This window comes from Fragaria vesca, linkage group LG5 (assembly GCF_000184155.1).
Source record: "Fragaria vesca subsp. vesca linkage group LG5, FraVesHawaii_1.0, whole genome shotgun sequence".
Taxonomy (NCBI): domain Eukaryota; kingdom Viridiplantae; phylum Streptophyta; class Magnoliopsida; order Rosales; family Rosaceae; genus Fragaria; species Fragaria vesca.
Genome location: NC_020495.1, coordinates 19136571 through 19159022, shown reverse-complemented (window position 1 = coordinate 19159022; position 22452 = coordinate 19136571). Strand labels below are relative to the sequence as shown.

General features: G+C 39.2%; 1 protein-coding gene and 1 pseudogene across 2 annotated transcripts; one reads left to right on the top strand and one right to left on the bottom strand.

Moving 5' to 3' along the window:
• Positions 1–7525: 7525 nt before the first annotated feature.
• On the bottom strand, positions 7526–15728 carry LOC101301788 (annotated as a pseudogene). The gene is made up of 7 exons (XR_184818.1): positions 15404–15728; positions 15132–15313; positions 14841–15049; positions 14714–14756; positions 14667–14679; positions 11782–11800; positions 7526–7675 (listed from the first exon to the last, which is right to left on the bottom strand). The product of XR_184818.1 is annotated as a zinc finger CCCH domain-containing protein 53-like (transcript).
• A 3245-nt stretch (positions 15729–18973) lies between these two features.
• On the top strand, positions 18974–19773 carry LOC101292312. The gene is made up of 3 exons (XM_004300063.1): positions 18974–19234; positions 19323–19406; positions 19497–19773. Exons 1-3 carry the CDS (start codon positions 19070–19072, stop codon positions 19548–19550), a joined length of 303 nt encoding a protein of 100 aa, XP_004300111.1. The 5' UTR covers positions 18974–19069; the 3' UTR covers positions 19551–19773.
• Positions 19774–22452: the final 2679 nt, after the last annotated feature.

Below are 22452 nucleotides of genomic sequence, written 5' to 3'. Positions count from 1 at the left end.
TAGGGATCCCTCAATAGAAGGGGGCTGATATATCTCAAATTTATAATTTTATTTAGCTTTACACTATTACTATTTCATAAAATTTTTGCTTGAGCTAAATTATGCTTCTAATTCTAATAACTTAGTATTCCTTAATTGACCTAGCAAGATGACGCGCCGATTTCAAATGAATGCTACCTTCTAATGGCAAGTAGATACGAATGTGTCGCCAAATTAGGTTTCGGGTTATATTTGGAGCAGTGACTCATTCTTGCGCCAAATATCTTATTATTTCCGAAGAAACAAGAGTTACAACGACTTAAATCCACATTCGTATAGTGGTAAAATATATCAACCTGACTCGATCTCATAACCCAGCAGATCATTGATAGCAATGCAAATTCGTATCCTGCGAATTAACGGACACCATATTCACATATCTTTTCTGTTTACAACAAGGAATACTTCAAAATCTTAGATAATAATATTTTAAAAATTAAAAAATTTAGAATACCTCATTATCTCTTTTAAATGGATAAAGAAAGTTTTACATAAACAAACCCCCTCCTAATATATTGATTCAAATAGAACACTAGGTACACAGAAAGGGGTAAGCAATAAAACCAAACTAGAGGAGTTGAAGTTGCCATTGCCATCAAGGCTAGACGATCCACAACAAAATTTGCGTCACATTGAACATGTTTGAAGTAAGCAAGTTGAAATTGAGACGCTAGCCGCAAGATGTCCTGGATTAGGGATTGAATACAACAAAGACTCGTAGCCTTCCAAGTTAAGACAATCTATAAGAAGCTTTGAATCACCTTCCACCACTACATGAGAGAACTTTTGTAACCATGCCGTGTGTAATGCCTCCTTGAGAGCAGTAGTCTCAGCCACCAACACCGAAGTATCTCCAATATGCTTGGCAGCTGCAGTTAATGGATTTCCATTGTCACACCCCAATTTTTGAAGGATAAATTTTCAAAAATTTGGGCACGATAAAACTCAAATTCTAAATATCCCATAACCTGCTCAACAAAATCCAAACTAAAAACAAATACTGGAAATATAAATGTCGATAAACTCATCAACCGAGTTAAACATTTAATCTCTTTAATTACATCAATTTCCAAAAGTCTAGTAATAAACTACTTCACTCACATGAGCTTAAAAACAACTACCATGAAATATAAATAAATGTATATCGTCAAAAACTCAGCTCCTAGGCCACTGCCTTAACCCTGCTGATCATCACCTACAGGTCTAACCCCTACACCATGAATTGGTGCACCAGGTTGTAAACAACAAACCCAGTAAGCTAAAAAGCTCGTATGAGTAACTCTCAAAATAAAACTCAACATCACATATAATTATAACTGGCAATTCCTGCATTAATAACTTAGTTCAAGAATCACCTAGAAGCAAGAGAATTCAAAAGAAACAATTAAGAAAAACACAATAATTCAAAACCACTCAAAATCATAAATGAATCTTATACAAAACATAATTCAGGAATTCTATTAAAAATCACACAATTAAGATTTCAAGAATCTCCTGCGGATATGCATAGTTCAGGAGATACTCAAAGCAAGAAATTTAAACAACACATAAGAACATCACACAATCATTTCTCTACTCTTACTTATGAGTTCGCCAACATTTAGTCATCTCCCATAAGTAACTAAACAAATGCGTACTCATGGGTTCGTCAACACATAGTCATCCCCCATGAAGTACCGACTGACAGACTAGAACTCTATACTGACCATAACCAATCACCCGGCCAAGGCTTGGTTTCCGGTCCACCACGAAGGCTCCTAATCTAATAATCACCACTAAGACACACACATACACAACTAATGCACACAATCGCCACTAAGTCACATCTTCAAATACTCTCCCATCATAACACTTATCAAATCACAATAAAAAAATATCATCATAACCGTAACCATCATCAACATCAACATCACAATCATCATCATAATCACCATCATATTCATCATCATAATAAATGGTCCACAAAGTGGACCTTGGTGAGATTTTACTCACCTCAACTCCCGCTGCGTCTTCACAAGCACAAGAACAAGCACAACACCAACTTTGTCAATCACCTAGATAGCAAAAACAACTTAGTGACCAACCTTGTCACTAACAACCAAGTGAGTACCCTTTACACCAACTAGCTAAAACCTAACCCAAAGATTTACCATAACGAGGCAATCCTCTTATGAGACCTCTCAAGGTCACCGAAACCCCATGAACAACCTATGATAACCAATAAATGATTACCTCTATGTTCAGATTCCATAAACCACACCGAAAGAAAACGACTTCCGGCGAAGCCCCAACATACTCAAGCAACATTGAAACCTACAATCTACATGTTCACGTACTCGTATCGACAAGCACAACCTAACAATTATTCCTAACCACCCAACCTCTGCCGGAGGCACCGCCACGCGCCACCCTACCAACCTACGAATTAGCCCAAGCTCACAACACAAAACTTGTAAATTGAAGAGAGAGAAGCATCTTTTATACCTAAGGTTTCGCCTCAATCGGCCGGAGCACGCCGGAAAACTCACCGGAAGGTGGAAATCCACCACCGTAACTCTACACCGCGAGTCGTGCTAGGAGACTACCAGAAAATGAACCAGGGCACCAAGGAGAGCCTATCCCGACCGGTTCCAAGCTGCGTCGCCGCCGTTGGAGGGAGAATTTCGGTCGGGTCGCCGCCCTCACTGTTGGTGATCGATTAGCACCGATCCGCCCGAGTCTTCCTCACTCACTAACACAGGGAGGATTGCGCCGAGGAGAGGAAGATTTTCCGACCGGTGCCGTCATCTGGGTCGGCCGGAGTTGGCCGGAAAACTCGGGTCGGGTCGTCCGGGTCCGGGTCGGGTCGGCTGGGGGTTTTGCTCTCTCTCGGGGTCGGGAAGAGAGAAGGGGAGGGGAAGAAAATCTGGTTTCTGAAAATAATGAGGACCAAAAGGAAAAAATTCTATTTATCCCAAAATTTCTGAAAAGCCACAACTTTCGCTGACCATAACTTTCTCATAAGAAGTCCGTTTTACGCGTGCCATGTGTCTACGAACTCGTATCGTCGTGCTCTACAACTTCTGTGAAGGAAGTTTCTCGAGAAACCCAACGGATTAGAAAGTCAACTCTTGACCCTTCAAAACCATAAAATCGTTTCGGGTAAATTTACGCATCCGAAACCTTCCGCTCTTCCTTTGAATCTCAAAACACACTAACTTCTAACTCGAAAATTCCTAAATAAATTAGAAACTAATATCAAATTTCCGGGGTATTACATCCATTGTTATCCACTATGCCTATTTCTGCATCAGGTGACACAACTGTTGTGTCGCCTGATAAAAATCGTAAGTGTCGCCTTCTAGCATGTCGTTGATGAGGTTCTTTGACGACACAAATGTTATGTTGCCTATAAGAACCTCAGGCGACAGAAGACTTTTTTCATTTTGTGTCGCCTGAATTGAGATACGACGACATGGTATATATGTCGCCTGATAGTTTAAACAACATGCTAGAAGGCGACATATCTTTTTTTTGCTATGAGGCGACACAGCTCTTTGTGTCGCCTTATAACTGCGATCGAGAGAGAAATACGCTTTACAGCAACATATAAGTGTAGGTTAATTTATTTAAAGACAACATTTAAACATCATGTGAAAATGTTACAGGGGACATATACTTGAAGAATTAGGATGTAAACTTTTTCACGCTACATTTATGTGTCGCTCGATGAACCCACATGACATACTATTGATGTTGTTTCTAGTCTAGACGTAGTACGGCGACACATATGCGTTGGGTGAATGATATTCAGGCAAAGTATATTTTTTCTTTTTTCATTTGGCCTCTTTAAGACAATAGGTATATATCGTCTGATATACTTTAAGCTTTCACTACGTGATATCTTTTAGGCTTTCGACATTTTCAAGCGACATTTGTCTATCGTATGAATGAGCTTGAGCTACATATAAGTGATGCATTCTTTTGATTTAAACTCTCCATTTGATTAAATTCAGAAATCAAATCTCTTTGTTTTCAATCACATTGGAGACTATACTACTGGTTTCATTAAGATATCTACCCTTAGTTTTACTCATCAAAGTGAGTATCCAAGTTACAATACAAAACGAAAATAACAATGCAGCAAAAATGTTATATGCACTTAACACAAAACAAGTACAAAGAACCCAAAAGAAACCAACTTAAAGTGCTATTGCAGCTGCTTGCCTTGCTTTCCTGCACATAAGAGGTTTTCTAAAATCAATAATGTTCTCAAAGTTGTAACAGAAAGTATTAGAGACATGAGCAATACTAGTATGTGGATCTTCAATGTAGAAGTGTGAAATGATAAAATATCTAAAATTAAATTCACAACTCAAGCAATACCCAGTAGTAAATATTAGCCAAGGAATAAGTCACACTGCATAAAGTTTTATTAGTAAACTTGGGTTCCTATCTTACAGTGTACTCACATGATTGAAATCTAAAATTTATTTTTCGTAATAATCTATGTTTTCTCAATCTTCTCTTTAAGCAATGGTTTTAGGCATGTTTAACTTATATAAGAAAAGACCCAGAAGACTATTGGTTCATGTTCATGCTTTCCCTCTAAGATGCCCAACAAGTGATGATATGAAAGCCTAAAACGGAAGGTCTACTTAGAAAAGAAAATGCAAAGATTCATTGGATACACATTCAAGTAGACATAATTTCATCATTCACAAGCCTTCTAGACACATAAAAACATGCTTAGTTATACTTGTTTGAGATGAAAAGAAAATTTGGCTTTTATCATGTTCACATAAACATATAAACTACCTTATTGAAGATTTTGAATGTTGATAATTAATAATCTCTTTCAGCAAATTCATGATAAAAGTATCTTCAAGTACTATGTTCCAAGAAGAGTAATGGGTAAGTAGGGTGGCATCGGGCTTGCGCAGTTCTCTGCAGTTCAGCATAGCTGTCACGCCTCAATTTTTTTCGAAAGATAATTTTTAAAAAATTTGGCATGATATATTTTAAAATAATACTATCCCAAAACCTGTTTTCAAACAAACTTCAAAAAACTAAACTCAATGCGGAAATATAAATGTCACACAACTCAACACCGAGTTAAATATTACATTTTCTTGTTTACATAAACTTGAAAATCAAGAAAATGAAACCACTCACATGAGTTTTAATAAAGTCTACCCCAAATAATAAAAATATACAATATACAGCAAAACCCAACAAAAACCCTACCGCTAAGCCTCTGCCTCAACCCTATTGATCCTCACTTACAGGTCTAACCCTTACACCAAGAATTGGTGCACCGGGTTGTAAACAACAAACCCGGTAAGCTAAAAAGCCCGTATGAGTAATTCTCAAAATAACACAAAAACCTTCAATTACCAATTATATCACAAGAGCAATTTATATCAATAAATAAATCCACAAATCCAACACTATTTCAATTAACATGTACCCATGAGTCCCAGGTATTAATAAATACCCCTCATGACCTACAACAACAAAATGTGTACCCATAGGTCCCAGATACCATACGGTATCTCCCATGACCTACACTGACAGACGGACTAGAACTCTATTCCTAACCACAACCAATCACCCGACCAAAGGCTTGGAACCCGGTTTGACTGTCTAATATCAAACACAAAAATGATAAATAGCATCTTAACCGCAACCAATCACCCAATTAAAGGCTTGGAACCCGATTTGGCTATTTATCCAACAATCACAATATCACAACATTATCCTCAACAACACAATATCACATCATTATCCTCATCAACACAATATTACATCATAAATTATATTCTTCCACATAGATATATTTACTTGAACAAAATATAGATTTTCCACAAAAATAATCTATCAATAATCAATAAAATTATGATCATATAAATCTCAAAAATAGCATATAAGGAAAACTTGTTTTATCTTTCCTATAAGCCGTTGGCGATCAAACTCATATATTTTTAAAAACTATTAAAAGCATATTATTAAATCTAACATTATCATCATTATCATCATCACATGACCATTATAACATTTGGTTCAAAAGTGAACTTTAGTGAGATTTACTCACCTAAATATCCCGCTGCAAATTCCACAAGACGACAAAAGCAAGCCAAAACACAACTTCACAAATCACCTAAAATCACACAATTAAAACCTTAGTAACTAAAATACTTTAGGTTAACACAATACCCTTAAACTATCCCTTAGTTCAAGGGATGACAACTTTCCAAAGTTGTCGAACTTAGCGACCCAAAATGGCTTCCTCTAATCCTAACTCAACCTCCACCAAGCCTAATATCACCCTCAAAGTTCTAACATGCAAACCTTGCTCACAACTTAGGAATTCTACATCTCAACAAACTCACAACAGTAAGAGCTAGCTAAAACACAGCAACCTAAGCCACAAACACTGCCGGACGCGCTGCCACGCGCCGCCACAGGCGGTGGCGAGTGGGCCCCATGCGCCACCACAAACTTCCGAATTTGAGAAACTCTCAACAACAAAGTTGAAGCTTGAAGCAAGGGGAACATCTTTCATACCTGAGGCTTCAACCAAATTTGGCCGGAACCGACCGGAAACAGCCCCTAAATACCAACCCGAATTCATATCCCAAACCTACAAATCCGGTCTCAAAACCTCAAAAACTTGCTTCAATCTATGCCTAGCCATAACTAGAAGGAGGAGAGGATCAAAACTCACCTAAGGTTGCACCTCGTCGCCGCCGTATACGGCGGTTCCGACCGGTGGCACAGCAGCACCCTTTGCCGGCCAAAAGCTTCTTTTCCGGCGTGCAACACCGAGTAGCAGCTGCCCAGCCTTGAAGAGGACACTTGTGGGAGTCAAATGGGACCGGCGGCAGTCCAAATGGTGGCCGGACAGCGGAGCTAGCTTCAGCGGAAGTTTGGTGTGAGGGTGAGGTCGAGAGAGAAGAGAGAGAAGAGAGTGAGCTGAGTTTAGGGTTCCCAAAAAAAATAACTCCCACACACATTTTTCTACTTTGTACACTTTCCAAACCCGAAAACTAACTTCCTCTGACTAAAACTTTCTCATACGACATCCGAATTACACGTGCCACGTGTCTACGAACTCGTATCGCCAAACTCGACAACTTTCATGAAGGAAGTTTTCGCAAATAACTTACGAAAAATAAAGTCAACTTTTGGCCTCTTAAAAGTCAAGGCACCTTAAAATAAACTCCCGAAACTTCAACTTTGCATAAACCAAAGAATTTCCATAAATAATCCTTCACTAAATAAGGGAATAATACAAAAGAAAATGATATGAAAATCTAAGATATTACAATAGCACATTTGAACTGTCAGCAACCACAAGAAAGCATGAAGAGGCACATCACTACTATGTAATAGAAAAACTACCTTGACTAACTTCTGGGCTATGAAATGAAGGATGCAGAAAGTTCTGATTGAACATGTTGGGGGACTGAGTAGGAGAATTAATCGGACTGCTGGCGGAAAGTGCTCAATGGTGAAGCTTCTTGACATCAAGAAGCTGCAGACCCATTAGCCTTCGGCTTTGAAGTTCAAGTGCTTGCTACAGCTCAGCTTGCTCTTCTAGCTTCCTCTTCCACAACATGTCTTGAGAATTGTAAAACATCCTTGCTCCAAGATACTTCAATAGAAAAAATAATAATAATCAAACTACATCCGGTCAATAAAATAAAAAGAAATCATCTAATTAAAATCATATCCATAATGTGTGAGGAGCTACCTAGCTGGAGATCATAAGGGTCTCTACCATCAAGGCCACATCCCAGTTCATCATGAAATAACTAGAATGGATACTCTTCAAGCCTAAAAGGAAGTTGTTCACAACTCATACGCTAAGTGATGGCGCGGGAATGTATGATACTATTGTAAAAAGATCAAGAAAAATAATATTTTGATCAAAAGTACGTGAATGAACCAGAGTATATGCACTGTACTTGATTGCTAGATAGCATCATAGCATCATGATGCTAAATTTATATGATCCATATTAGAATACTCATATAGAGATTTTCATATACGAGTTAAATTGAAGGAACTGCTCGCACATATATAAAATATCCAGAAAACGTCTAGAATGTACGTGAATTTTGTTTTTCAAACATAATTCATTTCCTAAGTTCTTAACTTCCATGTTTGCTGTTTACTTTTCTACGGGTTAATGCTTAGTGGGAAGTAAAACAGACTCAGCCATACCTTTATGAATATTCCCACTAACAAGTATGGCAATCATTTTAGTATATCTACCGGTCTCTCCACGTCAAGTATTTCAATAGAAAAGATAGCAATCAAATGAAAATGAAGACACACTACCAAGACAAGCATTTTAGCTGATGAAAAATTTTTATCGGCCTGTTAGCTTAATTCGTCGGCTAAGATTTCGTCGGGAAAAGGTCGTCTATGGTGACTTTAGCCGACGACACATGAAGAAGTCGTCGGCTATAGTGCCAGAGTTTAGCCGATGAAAAACACGTCGTCGGTTATCTTCCTAGACTTTAACCGATGAAACATTTAAGATATTCGTCGACTATAGTCCTAGAGTTTAGCCGACGAAAAACATGTCGTCGGTTTTTTCTTAGACTTTGGCGGACGAAACATTTAAGATATTCGTCGGCTAAAGTGTGTAATAAAAAAATAAAAAATAACTAAAGCCGACGAAACATAGTCTATTTCGTCGGCTTTATAGGGGTTTAACCGACGAATTAAAGTGTATTTCGACGGCTAAAACTTATTTTTAAAAAAATAAAAATACTATAGCTGACGAATTAAGGCGTTTTTCGTCGGCTATAAGTCCATTCCAGTAAAAAAAAAAACCCCGAAATTTCAAAATTATCATTCCAAGCAAGCTGCAAAATACACCAAAACAATTTCATATAACCAATAACAAGCACATAAAACTATACAATTCATCAACTACACAAAATCTAAATCGTCTAAATTAATATCCGCTTCTGGGGGCTGCTGCGGAGGTTGCGGCGGCTGGGGTAGCGGTATAGCGGTAGGCATGGGTGGAGCCGAAAGTCCCTGAAGCTGGGCAGCTGTAAAGTCCTGCATGTACTGGAACATCTACTGCTGCTGGGCCTGCTGGATAGCATGTATCTCGGCAACATAGGCTGCGTGCGAGGCATTATAAGCAGCCTGAGCAGCTTGCTGTTCCAGTAGTCTATGAACTTCCGACTCTAGCTGAGTCGTCATGGTGGTCATAGACGTGGTCCTGCTGCTGGTCGAGGCAGCCTTTCGTTGAAATCCTAGAGTGGTCTTCAGGACCCCCTCGCCTTTCTTTCCTAGACCCCGGCAGTAGAAGTTGTTTGCTCTCGGTGGGAAGGCTATGCCCATGATCCTCGCCCCAATCGTCAGATCCGAAGTGTCGATCTGGGACATGGCTTCGGACATCTCTTCCTCCTGCGTGTCCGGCCATGTCTCCCTCACTATAGCACTCATCACCTCGTCACTAGCCTCCCTCACCTTCGCCTATATGGATAGGAAAAAAATTATTAATTAATATTTTGACATATATATAAGTAAATTTAAAAATTTAAAAACGTAAAATGACTTACAATATCCTCTTGGGCGTCAGGATATGCCTTCTCGTACGTATAGACGTACCAGTTGACTTCTGGATGTTCCTTGGCCGCCTCGTCCATGAAAACAGCGAATGATCTAGAACCGCCATGATGGTTCCTTGTATTGCGTTGCCGGTTCTGAGCGTTCGCCCGGGAAACGGCCTTCAAAGAAAAAAAATTATTAGTAAAATATTTAAAAACGGACGTACTTAATGACAAATTAACTAATTAATTTTTTTAAATACCTGTTTACGAGGGTTGTTGAATTCTAATGTCAGAAGCCAACGCCACTCGTACTCCCTGTACTGAAACTCAGCAGGGGTACAAAAACGTGTGTTCCCGTGCGTAGTCCAGTGAGTCCGCAACTCGTTCTTCCACTTCTTGTACCTACAGATACAACAAAAATATTAGAAATATTATTAATATCACATACAATTTTGTTTTTCATTAACTTTCCAACGTACATTCCCCCATGCACAACGTCCGCCCAGCTGCCCTTCAGGTGCTCGGGACACCTGCATTTAACCGTTTATTGGTTTAGTTTTTCGAGAAATCAACAATATAATACATAATATTATTTTGTAAACTCACCGACATCGCGTTGTGGACCATGTCCTTAACCTCCTGCGGGACCTCGCCCCAGTCTGACCACAACATAAGGACTCTATCCCTAATGAGCGCTTCCACGCGGCCGAAGTACGTCCTCGACTTCCCGCCCGATACTATGTGGCAATCCCCGTCAGTATTGATGACGATCCTCCCCACGGTACCCACGATATTCTCGAGAGCCTTCCTTGTGAAGGGCCTCTCTTCTTCTTTGTCGGCTTCGCTCCGACGGTGCCTATCACATAATAAACCAAATTGATTATTAAAATCGGAGACCCTTTATTATTAATTATAAGAAAACAAATCATTCATCACTGATTACTTGAGGCGCTTGCGGCGGACGCGACAACAGATTCCGTCTCTGTTGCCGATGATGATACCCTCATGAAAATAAGAAGCGTATCAAAAGGCACGAACCGGTACGCCGCTGATGGAGCCACTGACGGGGGCAGTGGATAAATCAACGTCCTTGAGCCATCGACTACAAGTAAGGCCGGTATCATCCGCGGAAGGAATAGATGAGGCGGCGGCATCTGTACCCCAGATGACCCACTATCCGAATAAGTAGGACCCGGAGTGGGCGCCCGGTGTATCTTAGGCATACGGGGTGCAGACACCTTTGTCTGGGTCTGAGGCCACAGCTGCCTCGAGGAACGAGGACGCCCGCCTGCCTCGATGAAAGGGGCACCTCCGGCTGCCTCTGCGCCGTCTCCAGAAGGCTCGCACGTCTGGTTGTCATCTGGCCCTGAAATGACGTTTGAGGGTTGCTAGAGGTTCCCTCAGACGATTCGGACCTTTGGCCCTTCGAACTCTTCTTCGATCTAAAATAGCCGCTCATCCTATTTAAAATATTAATTTGAATCAAGGCTGAGGCATGGGCGGATACACTCATTCAATGTTGCTCGTTAATTCAAGGCTGAGGCAACATTGAAAAAGTAAAAATTCAATCTTATCCTTCTCAAATCTAAGGCTCTAGATTATTTTGTCTTTATTCTATAAAAAATATTTTTGAAACCATATTTTTTCATTATGTTCATGCTTAAATTTAAACACTTAATATAATGTGAAATATATATATTTTAAAATTATACTTATTCAAAATATGAATTCAATAAAAAATATATATATATATATATATATATTCATCCGGATTTGATATAGGTTTTTCTATTTTGTATTTTGTATCTTATGTTTAAAAATTCGTACCCAGCCCACGATAAATGCAGTACCTAATCATGGAATGCAAGCTTCAAGTTCATTATCAACAAAACAAAGCATATGTTTAAAAAATAAGGATAATTTATCTCCTAAACATAAATTAAGGAAATTAGACAGTACATAAAACATAAAACATAGCCTAAAAATCAATTCGAAATCAAAAGTAAAAAAAAGAAAAACGTTAACCTTGGAGACCGGGAGAGGGAGGGAGGGAGGAGGGAGGAGGGAAGAGGCGGAGACGGGAGAGGGAGGGAGGGAGGAGGGAGGAGGCGGAGGAGGCGGAAGAGGAGGCTAGGGTTTTTCTGCTGTCGAGCGCAAGTTAAACCCGACAACTTTAGTCGACGAAATTATTATTTTGTCGGCTAAAGCTAAGAATCTTGTCGGCTAAGAATCAATTCGTCGGCTAAACCTTTAAAATTCGTCGGCTAACCTTTGTAATTCGTCGGCTAAAGTACTTTTATACATTTGGCACATTGTGATTGTGATGATCAAACTTGAGAAATAGAAATCCATCTTCTGGGAGGCACACCGTTTTCTATGGTCCCATCAAATGCCTGTGCATCGAGCCGCCATTCGTGATCATATGGAAAGAGAGTACGGTGACCCAATTTGCATATCTTGTTGCAATGACTGCTGCTCTCCTCTTCTTAAAGGCACTCTGGACAAGCCTTGTATCCCCTAACAACGTTGCCCAACAACATCCCACGAGCAGAAAAATCACTGATGGTACCAACAACCATGACATGCATCTGGAACATCTCGTGTATGTACTTGTCATAAGTGGGTTGACCAACGTCCCACAAAAATTTAAGCTCTTCAATCAAAGGTCTCAAATACACATAGAGACACTTCCCTGGATAAGCGGGCCCCGGAATCAACAAACTCAACATATTGTATTCCTTCTTCATGCACATCCATGGAGGAAGGTTGTACGGTACCAAAATTACCGGTCATACACTGTATTAAAGACTCATGTTGCCAAAAGGGTTGAACCCTTCGGATGAGAGCCCGAGCCTCACATTTTGGACCTCTGACGCAAAATGAGAAAACTCTCTGTCTATATGCTTCCAAACCTCCCCGTCAGCAGGGCGTATAAGGGTATCTTCGTCATGCAATTCCCTATCAGCGTGTCATCTCATAGCTTCGGCCGTGTGTGAAGACATGTACAACCGCTCCAGCCTATCCCTCAAAGGGAAATACCGAAGTACCTTCACAGGTTTCCTGTTGCCTGTAGGAGTCAGCTTATACCTGTCAGTGTGACATACCGGACATGCGTCAAAGCCACCAAGGTCATTCCCTTCTGGATCTTTACCCCAGAAGAGAACGCAGTCATATCTGCATGCATGGATCTTGATGTAGAAAAGCCCAAGATCATTCAGGATACATCGGACCTTATGATGAGTGGTAGGAAGACGATGACCGTGGGGCAGCATCGAAATAGTGTACTGTAGATAATCATCAACAGCTTTCACAGTCGATTTTATCTCAACTTTGATCTTCATTACGTCCATCACACTTTCAAGAACGATCTTCTGACAACCGGGGTACAGAGGGATCTGTTAGAAAGCAAGCAGTTTGTTGTACTTGTCAATACCAGCAATGTTGACAGCTTTAGGGAAGGGCTGCACCGGGTCAGGCATATACTGTCCTTGAGCGCATACACCGCTCTCATAAAGAAACATGTCGTTGATGAAAACCGTTGTTAGATTGTTGGATGTACTGCCCGTCTCAGAAAATTGGCCATGATCATGCGGACCCCCTGATAATGTTTCACCGTGATATAACTAACATGTGTACTTCTCCCAAAACCCGTTACTCTTCAGGTGCTGCCATATTTTGTCAATTCCAAATCGATGCATATCGTTGCGACACTGACATTTCGTGCACGGGCAATAGAAAATTGTATTCCCGTTAGCATTAGCTAACGCATATTCCAGAAAACTCATAATTCCTTTACCATATCTTTTGTCTCATTTTGGAAGCGAAATCCAACTCTTATCCATATCCTGAAAATATAACAAAATATATATGTATAACGCTAGCTAATTATTAATTAAATTCTATGCCATATATATATAAAATCTCAATTCATTTATATATATTCTACGTATTACAACTAATTGATAACAAATTAATTAACACACATATATATATAGATATATTTAATTAATAATTACATAACAATATTATATATATCAACATCATCACAAAATCATCATCAACAACTTCATACCATCAACACAATATTATAAATTAATTAACATATATATATATATCTACTACTTATTAACAACTTCATATATATTATCAAATCATCAACCAAATCGATCAACATATATATATATATACATCCAACGTACTCAAAATCTATCAATTCAATCACTCAAAATCGATCAACTCAAATAAAACTCAAAATCAACATATATACACATGTACGTACCTATATATAGCTCCACAAACTAATTATGGACAGATTTCAACAGCACCCAAACTTTTTCTCCAGTTTTTTCTTCTCCCGTTTTTTTTCTCGGATGAGCTGCTGTCCAGATCTGCGAATATAAAGCACTTTAACCGACGAAAATATAAATTAGCCGACGAAGGAAAATTTCGTCAGATAAAGTATGAAAAATTGATTCGTCGGCCTGGTTTTTTTTTTTCGTCGGCTAAAACCTTTCTTCTGGTAGTGACACTAAGGAGAAGCGAATTTTGAATGTAAAGACATCTATTAACTAGAAAAAAGGCCATGCAAGGAAGGTTAGTAGGTATGAGAAAGGAAATACAAGTAAAAATCCCATTGAATTGGAATCACTAGAAGGCAAAGGAAAAATTACCAGCAAATGTTGCAGAAGCTTAGAGCTGTCAGGGTATCATAGTTCAAAATAGCCAACAATTCCAGGAATGAGTTCCAGAGAGCCATTGGGACTTAAACAAAAAGAAAAGAAAGTCAGTATTCAACTCAAGTCATCTGGAATAATAAATATTACTATGAGTGAGGCACGAGAATCATACTTGTCCATGATGCTGTACAGGAGACATACACAGCAACTTGTTGATGAAGAATTAGTAATTTTGTGCAATAGGATTAGTGTGACCTTCCATTACTTCTACATAGGTTTCCCGGTAATTGAGAGTTTAGACTCTGGAGGAATAATCAATTAGAAGAAAAATTTATGGTTATTTGGATGTCAGGAAACAAATTTCTGGATTTCCGAATCTCATTTGTTGCACTCCTCAGGGCCTGCTCCTTAATCATATGTTAAATCAGGATATTGGACAAAGTGTGCCACAGGGCGACAAATCTCCTCTTTCCCCTTGTTGCTTCCTGGCAAATACAACATGCAAGGACCAATAGCTTAATATATCAACTAAATCTTGATTAGTTGGCAATTAATAAGAGTAAACAAGAAATGAGAAGAGAAGAGTGTGCTTGTACTTGTCATGAACTTTGCCCTTCTCCTTGTAAGGCTTGACCAGCACTAGCATCACACACAAAATGAGGGTTCCCTTTTGCCAAAATAAGCTTCACAGTATCTGAGTACACAAATGTAACAAAACCAAACATCCTCTTCTGCTGGTATGGAATTCTCACATCTTGAACAGATCCATAAATGCTACAACATTCCATTACCAAACACAGTCAGCAAAACAAAACCCACATATTCTTCCACTAAGCGCATCATAATGAGCAAATACCTGAAGTAATTTGACACGTCTTCTTCTCTGAAAGTGCTATCAGCTGGTAAAGTCAAGTATATCTGCCTTGAGGCTGGGTTCACCATCCCAGCGCCACCATTCATCATCGGAAACTCGTTTCTTTCCAACCGAGGAGATCGACTAAATTTGTTATCATCACCCATCAACAAGGCTGCTGCAGCCTTATTACATAATAGCACAATGAAGATTAATGACAAACCAAAATAAAACCAATATGACAATTGATTTGTTGATTAGAAGCTGTTAAGTACCTCTGCGCATCAGTTTGTTGTTGTTGAAGAAGGAAGTTCATGCACTTAGATGAGTAAGGAAAAGAGTTGGCCGAGGCCATAAGCTGGGAAGCTGCAGCCAGTCTTTGCTGTTGAGGAGTCTTGGATCTCAGAAGCGCTTCATGGCATGACTGGTCCATCATATCAAGCTTGCTTGGTGACCCAACAAGTTGAGCACCATCTGAACCCAAGTCTCCAAGTCCACCACCATGCAAGAATCTACAGCTAGTCCCATTCTTGCAGTACCCTCTAGCATAATACAAACAGCGCTTCCACTAGATCCCCGAATTCGGGTCTTCCAAGCACACATCACTCACAAAGCAGCTCCGGTGGTGAAGAGGTCCACCACCACCCCAGTTTCAGACTCTAAGTTGACCAGTTTCAGTAAATTCGAACCAAATTTACCAAACCATAGAGAATAGAAATTCAACTGAAACCAGATTTCATACAACCAAGTATCCCTAAAATTCAAATCCCTATCAATAAAAACTGAAAAACTCAAAGGCAAACCACAAGCTCTAAGATTAATCGTAGCAATGGAAGAAGGAAAGTAAATAAACCAAAATCACTAGACTATGAATACAATCCTCACCTCCAGTCTGCCCAAAACGACTCAATCTCCATCTAACATTCTCCAACTCGAAGCTGGTTTCTCCTCAGCTTGTTGAGCTTGCCGGAAGCCCGAAGAACATCGTTGCCGGAAGACCCCGACATGAACCCGGAAAATAGAGGAAGAGGGATTCCTGAGTTAGGGCTTCATTCAGGTAGGTAAGACATCGAAATGAAAAGGAGGGAGAGGTATAGAAGATTCTCACCAGCGTTGGCCGAATCTACGACCGGAGCAGTGGGTTTCGCCATAAAACGATATGTAGAGAAAAGGGGGTCAAGGGTTAGGTCTCAAATCAGACATCCAAGAACACAAAAGGAAAGAGAAGATGAAGAGGAGCAAGAATACACTCACCGGAGTCGCAATCGCTGCCGGTGTCCGCCGGAATCCGATGAACACAGTGGTGTTCATCGATTTCAATCTCCAAGGATTCGAGTTTGAGTGAGGAATTAGATCACTGGGTTTTGAAGAGAAGAAGGAGGAGATCGTTTTGACAGTAGTCTCACCGTCTGGCAATGCCGGAGACGGCGGTGCTGCGCCGGAGAAGAGCAGCGGTAAAGGGAGATGAGGGAGGAGAGAGAGACTCGGTTAGCGCCCGAATTGGGTTCTTTGACTGGAGTCAAAAATCTCTTCCTTCTTAAAAGAAAATGGAAGGCTGAGATTCAAACCCTACTGATCCAACAACCCAGATTAAATGTAGAAAAATCAAATGTTATGGGGAACCAAACTCAATTGTTGAGGGTATTCTCTCTAAAGGTATTTCAGAAACTAAAAAGTAACTATAAGACAACACATAAATGTTGTCCTATTAACAAAAAAATTTGTCTGCAAAATTAATGAAATGGTTTGGAGGGAATCCACCTAAGTTAAAATTAAGGCTAGGGTTTCGTTTACCTCTAAAGTCATAAATTACACTATTCTAGTATCAGCCAACACATAAATGTTATCTTATTAACAAAAAAATTTGTCTGCAAAATCAAATGGTTTGGAAGGAATCCACCTAAGTTAAAAGGCTAAGGTTTACCTCCAAAGTCAGAAATTACTAAATTTCAGTATCAGCCAACACATAAATGTTGTCTTATTAATATAATTAAGTAAAATTTTCACACAAGTTGTCAATTCAATAAAATTCAATATCAACCAACACATAAATGTTGTCGGATTAACATATATAATTAAGTAAAATTTTCACACAAGTTGTCAATTCAATAAAATTCAATATCAGCCAATACATAAATGTTGTCTTATTAACATAATTAAGTAAAATTTTCACACAATTTGTCAATTCAATAAAATTCAATATCAGACAACACATAAATATGTTGTCGGATTAACATGAGTAAAATTTTCACACAAATATTGGTCAATTTGGAAATCCCTCCAAAAGTTGAGAAAATATAGCCTTCATAGCTAGACGACCTATAAGTGTTGTCCGAATGTAACTTTCATTTTGACAATTGATACTAAAACAGACCTCTTTCTTCACCAACATATATATATTGTCCCAAAAACATACCTTTTTTTCAAAGAAAATTAATATTGTCTAAGTGCATATTCCACCAACACAAAGAAAAAAATGTGTTGCTTCGAAACCCCGAACAATACTTAGTTTTGTTTGTGTCGCCTGATAGGTGTTGCCTGATATAAGAAATGACATAGTGATCTCTAAACACAAACGTAATAACAGCTCTATTACCTTGAACTGAAGCATCAAAGTTTATTTTGATAAAACCAGAATCAAGAGGGTCCCATTTAATGACAGGAATTCCTGAGGTTTTAGGGTGATGATACGTGATATTACATCTAGATAATTGTTGTGAAAAGAAATAACATGAAAATAACATTGAGAAGTAGAATAACAAATTGAAATGAAATGATTCCGAGTATACCAAATAGACTAAGTAATCATCAAAGCCAACTGAATGTTAAACAGATTGAGTAAACAAAACTTTTAACCAGAGAAGAAGAGATTGACCTAAGGGAGGCCGAACATGGAGTGGGGATAAATTCTAAACACTGCACAAAGAGATGATCGACTTTTTCAATATGAGTATCACAAAAAGGGCAATGAGTCGGGATATATGTATGATATTTAGAAAGAGTTTCTTGAGTTTTTAGTCTATTACGAAACAGAAGTGAGGAGATGATTTTTACCTTAAGGGGAATTTTTTAACTTCCAAATTTTTTTTTGTAAAAACACAGCATTAGCATGAAGAGGCTTGGAACTTTGCATCATCCAGCTAGCAAAACGGATAGTAAAGCAGCTCTGAAGGGGAAGGACCCTAAAAAAAACTGATCTGGTTTAGGCGTCAAAGGCAGAGGGACTGCCATAATTTTGTGAATTAGGTAAATAGGTTAAGTCTGTTGAAGCAAGGGAATATTCCACGCACCATTCAAAATGAAATGGCCAACATGAATATTCCAATCAATAGTATTCCTAGCATGAGCGGGAATAGTTGATGTAAAGGGAAGGGCAATAACCAATTAAACAAAAATAAAACAGAGGCACCATCACCGATAATCCAACGCAATCCCTCAATGATAATATCTCAAGTCTGAAATACCTTTTCATGCAAAAGAGTGAGAAGACTTCTTCTGTATAGTAAGAAAGTGATCATGCTTAAGGTATTTGTTAGTCACTAACTGTACCCACCAATTTGAAGGTTGAGCAAGAATTTTCCAATCTAATTTAGCAATGGCTGCTTGATTAAATACGAAGTGGTGTTGACAAAACGTATATTTGAGTTACATTCATACATCCCTTAAATTTTTAAAAGTACACCAGGTTGAGAGCCCTGCAACTCGATTGTAAATCACCAAGTTGTCAAGTGGTCAAACATGATGCTGCAATGCACATTTAAAACATTTACCGGTCCAACGAATGAAGGCCCAACAGGCCCAAACTGCTTTCTTTTCCTGCGCGGCACTTCTCCCTTATCGGTGCAATATTCCGGATCAGCAAAGAAGAAGCAGTGAATTCAAAAACCCTAAATCCCCAAATTGGCGAGAACTACATATCAAAAACCCTAGATTCCTCCACAATGACGAGCAATTGGAAGAGGACAGTGGGAAATGTGAGGTCATTCATCGGCAATTCCATGGGAGGCCTACGAGGTGGAAGCAACTTGGCCTCGTGGGTCGTCGCCGGAACCCTAGCCTACTTCCTCTGGGTCAAGCCCTCGCAAGAACTCAAGCGTGAACAACAGGTTCTTATTCTGAACTCTAATTTTGGTTTTATTGAATTCGTTAGATTCTAATTATGCTAATGTTGAACACTTGAATTTGGGGATACAGGAAAGGGCTGCTATGGCAGCTTTGGCAGAAGCTTCAAACCCAAATAGATATATAGAGAAACGGAAACCCGTTCCGGATCCACAGGTATTGTTTCTTGAGTTTCTGTATTTTTTTTTTCTTTTTGAAGTCTAATAAAATTATGTTCCTTAGATTTTTGAGTTGTCTTTTTCTCAGGAGACTGGATTGATATATGGAAACAAGAATAGAAGTAGGAGACCAGATGAGTAAGTTAACTATGTAAGTTGTTAGTTATGACATTGTTGTTGGAAGTTGCAGAATTATAAGTCTCAGTCTTGTATGTGTAATGTGTGATTGTGGAATGTGAGACTCAAATTATAGGGTATATTGTGCAATAATCTGTAAACGGGAACGGTTTCTTTTGATAAGGGTATTAGGAGTTTAGTTTTGAATACCCATTTACTTACAGTTGAGCTACAAATATGCACCGAACAAAAAATAGATTCATTACAGGGGGGGGGGGGGGGGCGAATGTCTGTAGAAACATGACAGTTGTTTCGACTTCATGTCTGAATAATAAACTTGAATGAATTCGTCGTGATTTCGTAGTTTGTAATTTGTTGTTTGCTTGATTTGTTAAAGCAAGTTATACTAGTCTTTTCTGCTCACTGTTTTGTGGTTTCAAGTGCTACCATCTTAGATTTTCAGTTGCAGTTGTCTAGCTTTCATGTTGATATCATTTCCAATTGTGATACTGTTTCAAATACCCAGAGAATTCTAGTCTAAGTCTTTATTAAGGAACTTCACATTCAATCTGAGTGTTTTTAGTGATTTGTTACTGGCAACACCTTTGCATGGCTGAAATTGTTTTTTTTTTTTTTTTTTTAAATGATTGCATGGCTGAAGTGTTACTTTCAAGGTTTCAGAGACTTCTTTACCTTTCCAGTCCTTGCTAGTCCACAGAACCACGACTTGGGCTATTTTATCTGATCATGCGTCTATATATGTGTCACCGAGTGGAAATGTCCATGAGTCCCTTTAGATTTTTCCATTTGTGAACAAACTATACCCTGATATCAGCTCTTGTCATAGTGCTTTCCCAGAATATATCCTCTATGAGCCAATTAATTAGTTTACAGCAGTAATACTGAAGTGGGTATATCACAGATATTTCAATGGTGACCTGGGGTTGCATTTGGAAAGAGGCCTTATTTGTTTCACTGCTTGGTAGTTGTAATATTCACAAACTCTATGCTGGGAGATTGTGGTTCATTTGATTGTGAAAACTGTGCAGTTCTTGTGGCAGAATGTACAGTAATGAAGGTCTTCACACGGACAGTGTGCTGGGTCAGGATACCATAATCAACCAAATAGCCAGATGCTTCATTCAAGTTACCAACCTTCATGTACTTAGAATACAAGGGGAAAATATGAAAAATAAATTGATGTTTCATTCAAACTTTATTCTTCCATTTCTCATACATGAGATGAGATATAGGATTAATGGAACTTGAGTGCCTGAAATTGGTAAACGAGGCTAGATATTCTTGGAACTAATTCTATACTGGTGTGATTTGATTTTACCATTAAGATCGGTTTACACAAAGAGTTTAGGTGTTTTTTTTTTTNTTTTTTCCAATTACTTTGTTTTTCCCTTTTGCCCTTGCCGTTTTATCACACCAAGTGTTTTTGCTATTCTGCATGTTTGTTGCCTAGCTTAAGCACTTTTAATCTAAGACTTAGTTGTAAAAGGGCGCCGTCGAGAGCCAAACCCTAGAAAACCTCTCCTTGCTCTTCCCTAGCTCTCGTCCAGTTGCTCCGTCGCGTTGATACATGCTTCTGGCCTCATCGGCGAGCGTCGTGAGTGGCCGGACGGGAAGTTGTGATGCCTCTGACTGAAGCGATGGTGGGATCTCTTGCTCGCTGGTTTGGGTCAGGGGTGGTTTGAAGGTGTCTTGGTCGTATCGAGAGGCTGAGTTGTGGAGGTGGACGGGATTGGAGGAGGAACTGCTTTTGTTGGATCGGAGCGTCGTCATCTGGGTTGGCCAATCAGTTTCGATGGCTGGTGGGTGCAGATCTTCGACAGGTTGGGTACCACGACTTGCGGTGTTGTCGAATCCGAATCTATTTCGAGGGCGGTTTTGGTGGTGGCTGGTTTTGGGCGACCTGAGGTGGATCGTTGTTGGGTAAGTGGCGATGTTTCTGTCAGTGTGACTCAACGCCGGTCGGCAGGTGGTGAGGATGGTGGGGGTGCACAGATCTCAGGTTTAGGCGGGGTACACTGGGTACTGCTCAGATTTGGACTTTTGGGCTTAGATGCTGCTGTTGGGCCGTTCTGGACTAGTGGAGTTTGGGTCTCACTTGTTCTTGGGCCCTTTCTATGTTTTTTTCTTAATCTTTCTAGTTTTCTAAGCCCATCTTTTTGGGCCACTAGGGTTTAAATTAGTTTTTACTAATTTATTTCCAATAAGTCTTTATGTAGGTTTTTAGGAATCTAGGTAGGTTTTTGATGCCTGCAAATTATGATGTTTCTTTTACATCTAGATAGTGAACACTTCCTATCGTACTACAATTGAGTACCTTGGCGACGGAAGTTTCATGGAAAATTATCTCTATGTAGGGCTAGATTATAACTTGCTAGACTCATCGTCGATGAGCGACAATGTACAATGTAATGATATGTGAATCACCTCAATTCGTTGGGGTCTGTATCGGTGTCATTCTGACTACAACTATTAATATAATAGGTTATATGTCCGTATTTGCGTCAAAAAATAATAATTCTGCATGTTTGTTTGTTTTTTGTTTTTTTATTTTTTCTTTTCTAATATTTCAATCAGAGATTGAGCTCTTTCAAACTGAATCCAAGTGGTGGGTGGAATGCTTCTGTTCCTCTACAGGAGACCTATTCCCCAATCCTTTCCTTCTGTTTCATTCGTATTACTTGCAAAATAGGTAAAGCTTCAGACCCAGAAAGTCAGCAGAGCCTCACACCTAATATAGATTATTGTAAGTTCCAGATATCTGAAACTTTCTTGAGGCATTGAGATGAAGTGATCTAGACTCTTAAGGGATGCAGGGATGCACTATGCAGGTAGGGTCTTCTCTCTCTCTTTCATGTTGCTGATAGGTGAGGGCATACATATATAAACGACAAAGGACGAGATTAGAA